The sequence below is a fragment of the Cetorhinus maximus genome, chromosome 8 (assembly GCF_964194155.1).
Source record: "Cetorhinus maximus chromosome 8, sCetMax3.hap1.1, whole genome shotgun sequence".
Classification (NCBI taxonomy): Eukaryota; Metazoa; Chordata; class Chondrichthyes; order Lamniformes; family Cetorhinidae; genus Cetorhinus; species Cetorhinus maximus.
The window spans coordinates 107,465,295-107,477,437 of record NC_135886.1 but is presented as its reverse complement, the minus strand read 5'-3'; the positions used below and the strand labels follow the sequence as shown (position 1 = coordinate 107,477,437).

The window sequence follows — 12,143 nt, the reverse complement described above, 5'->3', positions numbered from 1 at the left end:
GACTCACTGTGGAAAGAAATTTAAATAGTGAAATAGGGCAAGAGTGGGTGTGAGAATAATGGGAGAGCAGTTTCAAAGAGCCGGCATAGACGCCATAGGTCGAACGGCTTCCTTTCTGTGCTATACGATTCTATTGGATGGATGATAACGTTGGGACAGATGGGTACAGTAATTCGTTTTGGTAATCCCCCCCCCCTCCCCCTCTCCCTCTCCCCGGCCCGCTCAGGGGTGTGTAGGAGGCTAAGGCTGATAAATAATCCATGATCTCATTTGTGACTGACTTCAAACCTGTGGCTTTGCTGCAAACTTCCCGCAGCTGTAGGGGGAAAAAAACCCGTTTGTGCCAATAAGAGTGAAGTGAGCAGGACGGAGTGAGTAGACCACAGTGACTCAGCCCCTCCCCGCCAACCCACCTCGTGATTGAGAGAAATCCTCGCTCTGTGCCCAGGGCTCCTGGGCTCGGAGGATGCCAAGCGCTGCCCTTGGCAGGGGATTCGCACGTACACCAGGCACACGTCCCACTCGCAGCCGACTCGGAGGCTGTGATCTCGGCGACGATGGATGGTTGCGAGCCGCCGACTGTCCCCAAGAGGTCACGGAGCTTCCACTTTAAGAGCTTCAGGACATTCCTCAATAAAATGAGCGACCGACGGGCAATAGGTGAGAACAGATATATTTCTTCCTAAAACTTGTTTTTGTTATAAAACGAACCGATTGGGTATATGTAACACAGGCAATTATATATAATATACACAATAGCAAGTCTCAGGGAATTATGTATTGGATAGGAGTCTATGTGTGAATTTTTAGGTGTTTCTGAGTGCCTTTTTCTGGGTGGAACATTATGTTGTATGTGGAGAGTTATATATAAATAAGGCACATCCGATGCTTTAGTCCCACGTCCTCAGGCAAACCCCACGAATTTCTACATTTACTATATACAATGCTGCTCGAATATTGTAATCTTGCACAAATAGTTCTGTCGGCAGTGAACAGCCAGCTTCTGTACGTACCTGACAACATCACTGTATAAAACATTATACTGTGATATTAGCAACAAATCTCTTTATGTGATGGTAAATCAGTGCCAAGTTTGCCATATGGTGGTGGCACATGATTATTTCCCAACACATACCCCATCTTTCCGTTCATGCTTTTTAAAGTATTTTTAAAAAAAAATCAAATTTGTAAACTAGAATGATCTTAAGTGAAACTGAGTGGCTTTGTAAAAATGAGCGTGATTTGAAATGTACCCTCTGAGTGCCAGTACAAGCAGAGATTTCTCACAATGAAAGTTCAATCAGTTATATCTTCATTTTCACTGATCACTTATTATTGTCCAGCATTGACAAAATGGAGAGTGCCACTGAACTGAAAACTGCTTGCATGATGTTCACTGCGGATATTATAAAAATAATAAAATATTTGAAACATTTTGAATGTTCTCAAACGAATTTTCTGTTGGGCTGACTGGCCTCACATAGGGCAGCACCTTGACTGTCGCATTTGGATTAGGCAGTCCTATAGGGAGGGGAAAATCAAACACAGTGGATCATCATCTGGTGACCCCTCAGAGATTTGTAATGATGTTGCGTACCTCATGGACATCCGATGACGTGGACATTCTATGTTGAATAGTCTACCTACACTATATCTATACTTACATGTGAATAATTGCAAGCATTGGGTATCTGAACCACATCTTTTATTTCTGTATTAATGCCACATATTACGTTAGAGAATCATTGAATCATTACGGCACAGGAGGCCATTCAACTCATCAAGTCCATGCCAGCAGTAAATTTGATCATTTAAGAATTAATGTGGTGTCAGTTTTCACATTAGATGACATTAGGACACATTCCAAATGTCTGGTGAGTTAATGTACATGTGGAACAAGATATAGTTTTTTTTCAATGGGTCAGACAGGACATTAACATTATCTGATTTTCTGAGAATAACACAATGAATATTGCTGAAAAGAGAGACATGTTGCTGAAGCTTTTCATCTTTCATGCATCAGGATAAATGCAAGAATGCCAAATTTCAAATGATCAAAGCAATTTATACTCCAGGAGAAAAATGTGCTGATTTGTTGGGAAGTTGATTCTGATTGGTCAAGGCATTGCCATGGAGAAAGCAGCAAGGAACTGTAGGCTCCCCATGCTGCCGGGTAATTCAAAATAGGCCTCTGGGTCACAAAGTTGTGTGTTCAAGCTCCACATCAGAGACCTGAGCACAAAATCAAGGCTGACACTAGTGCAGAGCTGAAGGATTGCTGCATTGTAGGAAGTGCTGTCTTACAGATGATACGTTAAACTGAGATCTCTCTGCTTTCTAAAGTGAATGTAAAAAATTCCCATGACACTATTTCAAAGAAGAGTAGTGGAGTATCCCTAGTGTCCTGGCCAATATTTATCCCTCAATCAATATAATGAAAACAGATTACTTTACTGTTGGAGAAGTTTGCGGTGTCAAATTGGCTGCTGCATTTCCTACATTACAGCAGTGACTATACTTCAATGGCTCTAAAGTGCTTTGGGATGTTCCAAGGTTGTGAAAGGTGCTGCATAAATGCAAGTCTTTGATGATCAGGTTCACTTTGAAACATAAATACTGAAGGGGGGAAGGGGTGGTGAGGTGCAAGAGGTACTGTTTCGAGAGATACAGGCCTGGATATTCTCCCCTTCCCATCTACAAATGAATGGTCAAGTGTTGAGTGTGGGCAGAGAGTGGATTAGTCTACACTGAGTCTCTGGCCAAACATTGATTTGTTGAATTTTACTGGCTTCTGGGAAGAGCGCTACTATTTCCCAAGATTTACCAGAAATAAAGCAGAGAAGATGCAAATGAATGGTAGGATATTGTTGTGACTTCATTTCATGCTATTTCTCACTATCCCACTCCATACTTCTTTACAGAACATCCTAATGTGGAAAAACCAGACCAAATCTCAGAATTTAGATTTCAATGGAAGATGTTAGTGACAAACTTAAATGTTTATATTAGTGAGGTTATTGACCTATCTCAAGAAGAGGATTTACCTGGGGAGATATTTTATTGCTCCTGATATTTAAGCACTTTATCTTATGCTTCATTAATACTAAACTAAGACCGAAAACTGTGCATTCAGGGTGGAAAGTTTTTAAATTAGTTTCCACTGCCTCATTAAGAGAATGCTTCTTTGAATTGTCAGAAAGCATGATATTATCTTTGGGCATTTCTCTTTATATGGCATCTGTCATCATAATGAGGAGGAGCAATAGGGCCAGAGAAGATTCTGACAATATCAGAGGGGATTGAGGAGGGTAAAGTGTTATCTAGCCTGTATAGAGCACAGAACTCTTGGCCTCCAGCTGTATGAGAACAATGCTGAGGAGATTCAAATGCTCAAAGCTGTGCTTCAAGAATTATGCAGATCTGAAGCTATCGTCCAGGAATTCTATTGTTTTTTCCATGACAATGAAATTTTACATAACAGGATCCTTCCTGTCCAATGCAGGATATCTCTGCAACATTGCAGTCTGTGGTCCACCATTGCAATTGGCAGGTGACTGATACACAGTTCATCTCAATCTCCATGGATGCTGTTATCACTGTACGGTAAAATACTTTTTCAAAGAAGTAGGATTTCAAAAATGGAAGACAGTGTGGACAGCACACATGGCTATCAAATCACAAATAAAAGATACATTGACTTACATCAATAGGAAGGAATACCAGTCTCTAAATATACAGCTAGTTTGTAACCACAGGTAAATGATCCTGTGTGTCAACATGAGGCACTCTGGCAGTTACAGTGATGTATTTATGTTGAGTCAGCCCTCTGTGCTGGTTCTTTTTCCCAATCAAAAGAAGATCAACAGATGGCTTCAGAGTGATAAGGAGCATCCTCTGCAAACCTGGTTCGGAATTTTTTGCAGTAACACTGAAGGCACAATTCCCATCTGGATTAAGTCTGATGGTGCTGCACAGTATACTCCAGCATTAGTATCAATGATAGGTATTGCCTTCTGTATCTGGTATCCAGCTGGATGAGGTGCATAATCTATTGCAGGAAAGGGAGGAAAATGGGGCAGTAGATTTTTTTTTGAACATAATGAGAACAATCCAAAGGATTTTCCAGTGCTTGTCCCAAGAAATGTTAGAAGTACTCTTTTAAAAGTGCAATTTCATGAAAATAAGTATTGAATATTCATGGATATATTCACACCCCAATATCAGTACTTGACTCCATGTCTCTATAACATTGAAAGGTCAACTTTTTTGTGGAATTTCCTGGCAAAACATCATCATCCTTTCTCAGAATACTCAATGTTGTTAAGAAGTTGAAGTGGAAAAATTATTTCCTGAATTCCCCAGTCTGCACTATGCTACTTCCCCTTTCTGCCTCCAGATGGCTCAAAAACATTCACTGTCAACTTCTTGTAGTTGTCACTTGAGTGACTGAAATGGACAGGATGACCAGCTGTTCTTTGTGCATCTGAGCCTTATGGGACTGAAGTGGATGATTGATGTATTTGGGAGCCTCTGTCTTGAGAAGGACAAATTGCTGGTTCCAACTCCAAATCAGACAAGGGGTGCAACTGGATCATGCTGTTGCCACATAGCATCAGGAAACTTTACAGTGACTTGATGGAATTTGAATTTTTGGCAGGCTACTAATGGTTAAATTCTCCAGTGGGGGTGTGATTGCCAGAAGGCAGACTGAGTAGCCTGAATTGAGAAACCTTCACCAATATTCTTTGTAATGTGAGCACCCAAGGCCTCCATGATATCAGTGTGAGCTGCATTGCTGGAAGCAGACATTGTCCCAGGGGCCTTCTTCATGGGGCAACCTCTGCAGATCTTTGAGCTGTCACCCTTGCCAGGGATTAAGGACATAGCATATCAGTCAGATTCTCTGTGATTGCATATGGATTCAATGCTCTCGAAGTATTCTTAGAACATCCCCATTTCCCCATACTGGAAGAAAGCCCTTGGATGTAGCAGCTGAAGATAGTTTGACTTAGGACACTGTTTTGAGGAACTCCAGCAGCAATGCACCTGGGCTGAGATGATGATTGGTGCGCAACAACCACAACCACTGTTCCTTATGCCAGCTATGCCACCAGCCAATGGAGAGTTTTCCCTCTGATTTCCATTGACTTCAATTTTACTAGGGCTCCTCGTTGTCACACCTGGTCAAATGCTACCTTGATGTTAAGGGCAGTCACTCTCACTTCTGCCCATTCAGCTCTTTTCTCCATGTTTCAACAAAGATTGTAATGAGGTCTAGAGCCGAATAGTCCTAGCGGAACCCTAATTGAGCAGATTATTGCTGGATACCTCTTGATAACACTGTCAAAGACACCTTCCATCACTCTGCTGATGATTGGGAGTAGGCTGATGGGGTGGTAATTGGCCGGATTGGAATTGTCCTGCATTTTGTGGACCAACCTTTTCAACCTCTTTGTCTCCAACTCTGTTCAATGGATTTCTTATGATGATAAGTCCCTTCACCTCTTTGGGTCAACTTCTCAAAATTCCTATGGACTAATTTTGCATTATTTGGTGACTTCTCCTGCAACACAAATATAGCCTAAGTTATAAGGTACTCTCATTCATCTCATCGGAATTTGAAAGATACCCATTGACTATATATAAACTTCAAGCCTGTGATCGTGACACTCATAGGGCCCAGAATGGTAGTTTAAAGTGTGAAAGTGTGTTGGATGCTGGTGGCTATGCATTATCCAGCTAGGATGAATCTTGGTGTTTTATTACTGGCAGCACATGTAACACTGACACTGTGCCAAGAAGCCAATGTACAAGAGCTGTTTGGACTACCTTTTTAATGAGATGGGTCATGCATCTACTTTGCCCATTCTAGGTAAGCGATTACTTTTTGGTACTGAATTGTTGATTTCGGTTGTGGAGGTGACACACTGCTTCTCCTTCCAACATGTCCTCACTGTGTCTCTTGCCCTATGTGCCAAAAAACTGTACCTGCCTTTTCCTCATTGCTTGTTTGTTAAGTTAGTGAGGTTCATTGCTCTATTCTCTGCAGGTTTTACCATCACTTTTCACCTGCTGTCCCTTCTGTAAGCTATCAAAGGCCTATAAAACTTGTAGCAACATCTGAGTCCCCACTGCCACTGAGGGAGCCTTCTAGTATTTATATCGTAGCACCGAACCTGGGAGATGTGCCAAAGCCAGTGATGTGATCAATTACATGCACAAACGTTGTACTTCCACTGGTGGAATAGGGAATTGAGAAATTGAAGTCATAGTGCTTATGTGACTGCAAAACCGAACAAAATTGAATTCATTGCTACAAATATGCTTTTCTCAAGTTTTATATCATGGGTGCATTTTGACTCCGAAGTGGGTTTCTGGTGAGTTGATTTTCCATCTAGTAGAGGCAACAGGAGTTCGGTGATTTTAATTGCCAGCCATTCCTAATTCTCCTGGTCCCACAAAGGAAAGGTTTATAGTTATCAATAAGGCCTCTTCTGTCTTTGCACCAGCTGCAAATCTGCATTCCCTAGCGGGAAAGCCACTTTCTCTTTGAAACCTTGGTTAAAGTTGCATTGTGGTATTGATATAATAGGACCCCAGTTTTCATAAATTTATGAGGTCTCATCTGCTTCAGGCATGTGGCTCATCTGCCTGCAAAAAATCTGCATGTTAAAATGGTCCAGATCTGAATGGGTAAGCAGCCTTTTTTTTAGCTCCCAACTGTCAAGTAGGTTGAAAATTGACTTCTAATGCAGTCCATTATAACACTTCGTTATACCCGCCACCTTATTGCAGAATCCAGTTAAAGCACCTTTGTTACACCCATCCTCATTGTAAATCTGTCACTTATAACACTCTCTCCATTATGTACTCCACCCTTATTATTTGCCTGTCAGTTGTAATATTTTGTTAAATCTACACTCATAGGCTTATGACTTATGACTCATTCTATTGTTGTCATTATAAGACTCTCGGTTTTTGCATTTGTACCTCACTCTTTCTATCAGGCTGTTGGTTCTGCCAATTTTTGTCATATAATACCCTCAATATAATACTCTTCAGTTACATGGTACCCACCATATAAGGCTGCCTGTTGTGACGCTCTCCATGATACTCTCCAAAACCTCCTACAAGTCCCCCTTTATAACAGTTTCACCATTATAAAGTTATTAGGCATTGGCTGTTTTTTCGGGTTCTGCTAATGTTCACTTACCAGATCTGATCAAATAGATGAGTGATTTTTTTTTGTGATTGTTAAAAGTGTTGATCCTAAACCCAGATCCTAAAGGTGAAAGGTCAGCATTGTAAGGTCACTGACTGGACCATCTAGTCCCATAGTAAAATGTTATAGAAACAGCTTGCTTTCTATCCATTCTTCTCTGTTTACGGCTTTCTGTTCCATTTTTGATTAGGTATGGAAAAATTTGGGAATTTTCTTTTTTGCACAGAATATATTTTAATGGCTCCTTCTGATGACCTCATCTGTGGTGACAGCAGTAACTGAGATGTGGGGCAGAATTTTAGCTCACTCAAAACCATAAATTTACGCATAGTTAAATTCAGGTCCCTAGAGTCACACTAAAATGCACAAATCTGAAGCAATTGCAGGCCTAAAACAGACTAGTGACTGTTTCATAATTCACTGTGGACTGTGCTATATCCCGTGTGAAAGTATGTTTCCTATTATGATGCATGACGAGCACCACACCTGTTTTTCAGCATCCAGTCTTTTATATATTCACACACGAAAGACTTAACTAAAATCGTAGACTTCAAAGGCTGGATATTCGCTACTGAGATGAGTACCTTGAGTCAGGGAAATTTCCCACCTTGGTGGACCTCTCTCGGGAAAAAGTGCCCCCAATGTGTGATGTTTGCTCGGGGAAGCAGGTGCCGAGTGCCGAGATGGGCTGTTTAAAAGCCCACCTCCATTCTCTGGGACTTCACTCCAATTGTTTTGTTAAATATTAGGCCCCCTAGCCCTCACCCCTCCACTCCCCCACTAACTTCCCATACCATTCCCATGCCCTCCATGCCAACTCATGCTCCACACCCATCCCCCATGGCCCTTGTAGCCTCCATGCCAACTCATAACAGTGACCCATCCCCATGCCCTCTTATAGCTCCATGCCAACTTAACGCCAACCCATGCCCCCCACACACCATCCTTTGTCCTTGGACCCACCATGACAACTCATCCAGTATCCACCATGGGCTGACGTCAGCAGCCAAGTTGAGATGAAATAAAATTAAGATCTCAATATCTATTACAGCTTTTACTACAATAAAAAAACTCCTATTCATGAAAGTGCATTAAAAACTTTAAAAGTCCCTCAAGTGTTTAATCTCGTATTAAAACAAACAGGCTTGTATTCATGTTCCTAAACCAAAGACAGCTAATCATTTAAAAACCTCTTTTGAGTTTTCAATCAAGCTGTGAATTTACAACTCTTCTGGGATAAATGTAAGTTGTGGAAAGCAGTCAACCATTAATAAGATACAATTATAGTCCTTGGGATAATGTCAACAAACAACTATTGTAACCGCTAGACCAGGTTTTTCAATTCTCATTAACACAGGCAGGCTGTTTTTTATTTTTAAAGGAGTGGGGATTTAAATAACTTGACAACTGGACAGTTCTACATATTTTATCTGCCCTTCATGAGCATTTATGTCTCTTCCATGAATTCCTGACTTCCACCTTGTGCAATGAAGCCCTTGCTACAGTGAAAATGGGATCATCTTGAACTCAGCGCTAAGTTCAAATTACCCTGCTGAGTTTAGTTTTCCCTCATGTGTAAATCATGTCTGCCCCCAATCCCCTCCTGGCAAAAATGGGACTTGTCAGAGATGGGGATGGGACTTCCAGCTCTGGGTTCTGTGTTCCATTTTTAAAGGGCCACGGAGTTTCCACGAATTCACAAAAATCCAGCCCCAAGTTTCTGTGATGGTTCAGCTAGTAAATATACCTAGGGCAAAACTTTACAGTCCCCCAAAGGCAGATTTGCAGGCTGCGGGGGTCTGTAAAATTCCCTGGGTGGCCTTCCTGCCTGTGAGAGGGGGAAGGGGGAGGGAGGCAAAGCCAGGCAGGTTAACTTGCTTAGCCCTCAGGTTGGAAGGTGGCGAACCTCCCTCGAGGGCCCACTTTCCACATCAAGCGCCCCCTCAAGATCTGCCCTCCCTGGTGTGCCCTCCTCCCCAGCCTCTCCATTAAGATCCCCACCCCTTCTGAGCCTCACCTCCCCTTCCCACTGTGAGACCCCTTGCACTTACCTGGTCCTGAACTCTGGGATTTAGACTCTGTAGTCCCAGATGTGGCCACTGCTCCAGGTGGCACTGTTGTGATTACAGAATGGCTGGCCATTCAAATTGACTGCAGCTCTCTGAGACGAGACATCCGCCCAAATGAGGGGCTGAAGTCTCGCATCAGCCAGTTAATGCTTCATGGAGTGCTGAGACTGGAAACCCCACCACCTGTTAAATTCTGCCCCTAGTGTGACACTGATTAATTATGAACAGGGAAGGTTCCAAATTTGAGATCCTAATTTGTGCTGAGTTGCATGGTTGCAGAATGATACAGTTGGCCTCAGTGCCCTTTGGTGAGGGATAGAAAGAAAAAGTAGCTGTGCTCCCTGCTCTTAATCAGTCTCCAGTACTTCCGTTTAAAAGCACATGTATGCAGGAGTCATGTTTTCCACTATAGGGCTTGCTGTAATTCTACCCAGATATAATTCCTGCTGATGCTCACTGGTAAGAATGACCATTTCGCTGAACTAGCATAGAGCTGTTACGCCCAGTTGAAATATATCCCAGCAAGAGCCAGGATCTTTAAGAGAAAATTGAGAAAAAGTGCAGAGCCAGTTCTTTATTTTCTCTCTCCCTCACCACGAGTTGTTCTTCCCCTTTTAAGTAGAAAACAATGTGAGCGATTTAGTCCCTGGTCAGTTCCCTTTTAACGTTTAGTTTCAGTTCTTTTAGCTACGTTTGGTGTTTTGGTTTCAGTAATCTGATATAACTGCCAGGCCACACTCTGTCCAATGGTTTCAGTCAAAGCCTTACTCAAATCAAACATTAACCTTTCACACTGTGGATGTTTTTTATCTCTCACTTGATCTGGAAGGGTAAGTAGTAAATAGAGATTAGAAAACACACACAGCTATCTTGAAAGAAAGTGGATAGATGTTGATCTGCATTTCTTAGACTCTTTAAATAATGCACTGCTATGGTGGGGAAATTTTTGGACATGCTCAGTTCTCCTGAAGTAGCCTGCTGCCAAAACTCTCCTGCAACACTGACGTGTTAGTCTTTTGGGGTTAGTGTCAGGACAGCAAGGATACTTCTTTCAAAAACTTTTCATCATGATATGTCACACAATTAAAAAGACTCCAACCCTTCCTTCCCTCCTTGTCTCTTTATCCTTTATCTTATTACATCTGTAATTTCAGCCTTTTGATCCCATTGACCATCTCATTCAGCACCTTCCCTCCATTTTCAAGCTCAGTGAGACTATCCTCACTTGGTTTTGTTTTTATCTACTGTATTCAATTGTAACCATAGGATCTCCAGGAATGGCTTCTCTTCCTGTCCTATAACATAAACTCTGGAGTTTCCCAAAGATATATCTTTGGCTCCCTCCTGTTCCTCAACTACATGCACCCCTTGGCAACACCATCCGTAGATATGGGGTCAGCTTTCACATGTATGCCAACAACATCCTGCTTTACCTTTCTCAAACCCTTCACTTCCTGCCAGCTGTCTGACTACTTGCCTGTCCTGGATGACACGAAGATAGGTAGGAAAGTAGGTTGTGAAGAGGATGTAAGGTGCCTACAAAGTGACATTGATAGGTGCTGAGTGGGCAAAGATTTGGCAAATAGAGCATAAAAATTGTCCATTTTCGCCGGAAGAATAAAACAGAAGCATATTATTATCTAAATGGTGAGAGGTTGCAGAGCTCTGAGAAACGGAGGGATCTGGGTGCCTTAGTGCATGCATCACAAAAAGGCTAGTATAAAGGTACAGCTAGTAACTAGGAAAGCTAATAGAATGTGACAGTTGATTGTGAGGGGAATTGATCCCAAAAGTTGGGAGAATATGCTTCAGTCATACAAAGCATTGGTGAGACTGCATCTGGAGTACTGTATATAGTACTGGTCTCTATTTAAGGAAGGATGTAAATTCATTAGAAGCAGCTCAGAGAATGTTTACTAGACTATTAGCTGGAGTGGGCGGGTTGTCTTATGAGGACAGGCTGGACAGGTTAGGCTTGTATCCACTGGAGTTTAGAAGAGTAAGAGGTGACTTGATTGAAACCTTTTAGATCCTGAGGGGCCTTGACGGGGTGGATGTACAGAGGATGTTTCCTCTTGTGGGGGAATCTAAAACTAGGGGTCACTGTTTAAAAATAAGGAGTCGTTCATTTAAGACAGAGATGAGGGGAAATTTTTTTTCTCAGATGGTCTTGAGTCTTTGGAACTCTCTTTCTCAAAAGGCAGAGAAGCAGAGTTTTTGAACATTTTTAAGGCAGAGCTAGATAGGTTCTTGATAAACAAGGGGGTAGGTGGGAATGTGGAGTTGAGGTTACAATCAGATGAGCCATGATCTTATTGAATAGCGGAGCAGGCTCGAGGGGCTGAGTGGTCTACTCCTGCTCCTAATTTGTATGTTTGTATGAGCCACAGTTTATTCTTGGGATGACTGAAGTTATCATCTTTGGTTTTGAAGAAGAGTCTTATTGGACTTGAAACTTTAACTCTGTTTCTCTCTCCACAGATGCTGCCAGACTGGCCGAGTTTTTCCAGCACTTTCTGTTTTTGTTTTTGATCTCCAGCAATCGTAGTATTTTGCTTTTAATATCATCTTTGGACACAACTTCTGTGCCTTTACCATTGAATCTATTCCCCTAACTAGCCACAGTTTTAGGTTAGGGCAGACTGTTTCACACTAAGATTAGCTCCCAACTCTATATTCCCTCCATTACAAACATAATGTATACTTCTACTGATGCAACACAGCTTGCATCAGCTCCTGCCTTAGCCCATCTGCTGTTGAATCCTTTTCCAAGCCTTTGCCTCTTCCATACTAAGCTATTCCAACGTTCTCCTGATCAGCATCCCATCCTTCAGGTCTGTTATCTTCGACTC

General features: G+C 42.1%; 1 protein-coding gene across 2 annotated transcripts in view; it reads left to right on the top strand.

The window, feature by feature from the left end:
* Positions 1–264: 264 nt before the first annotated feature.
* The window catches only part of LOC144683859 (stAR-related lipid transfer protein 13-like), a 109,306-nt gene continuing 97,427 nt past the window's right edge, over positions 265–12,143 (top strand). For both annotated transcript variants that reach the window (XM_078547369.1, XM_078547368.1), the window contains exon 1: positions 265–660. In XM_078547369.1, coding sequence (XP_078403495.1) covers positions 558–660 — 103 coding nt within the window. In that variant the 5' untranslated portion in view covers positions 265–557. The remainder of the gene's footprint in view (positions 661–12,143) is intronic.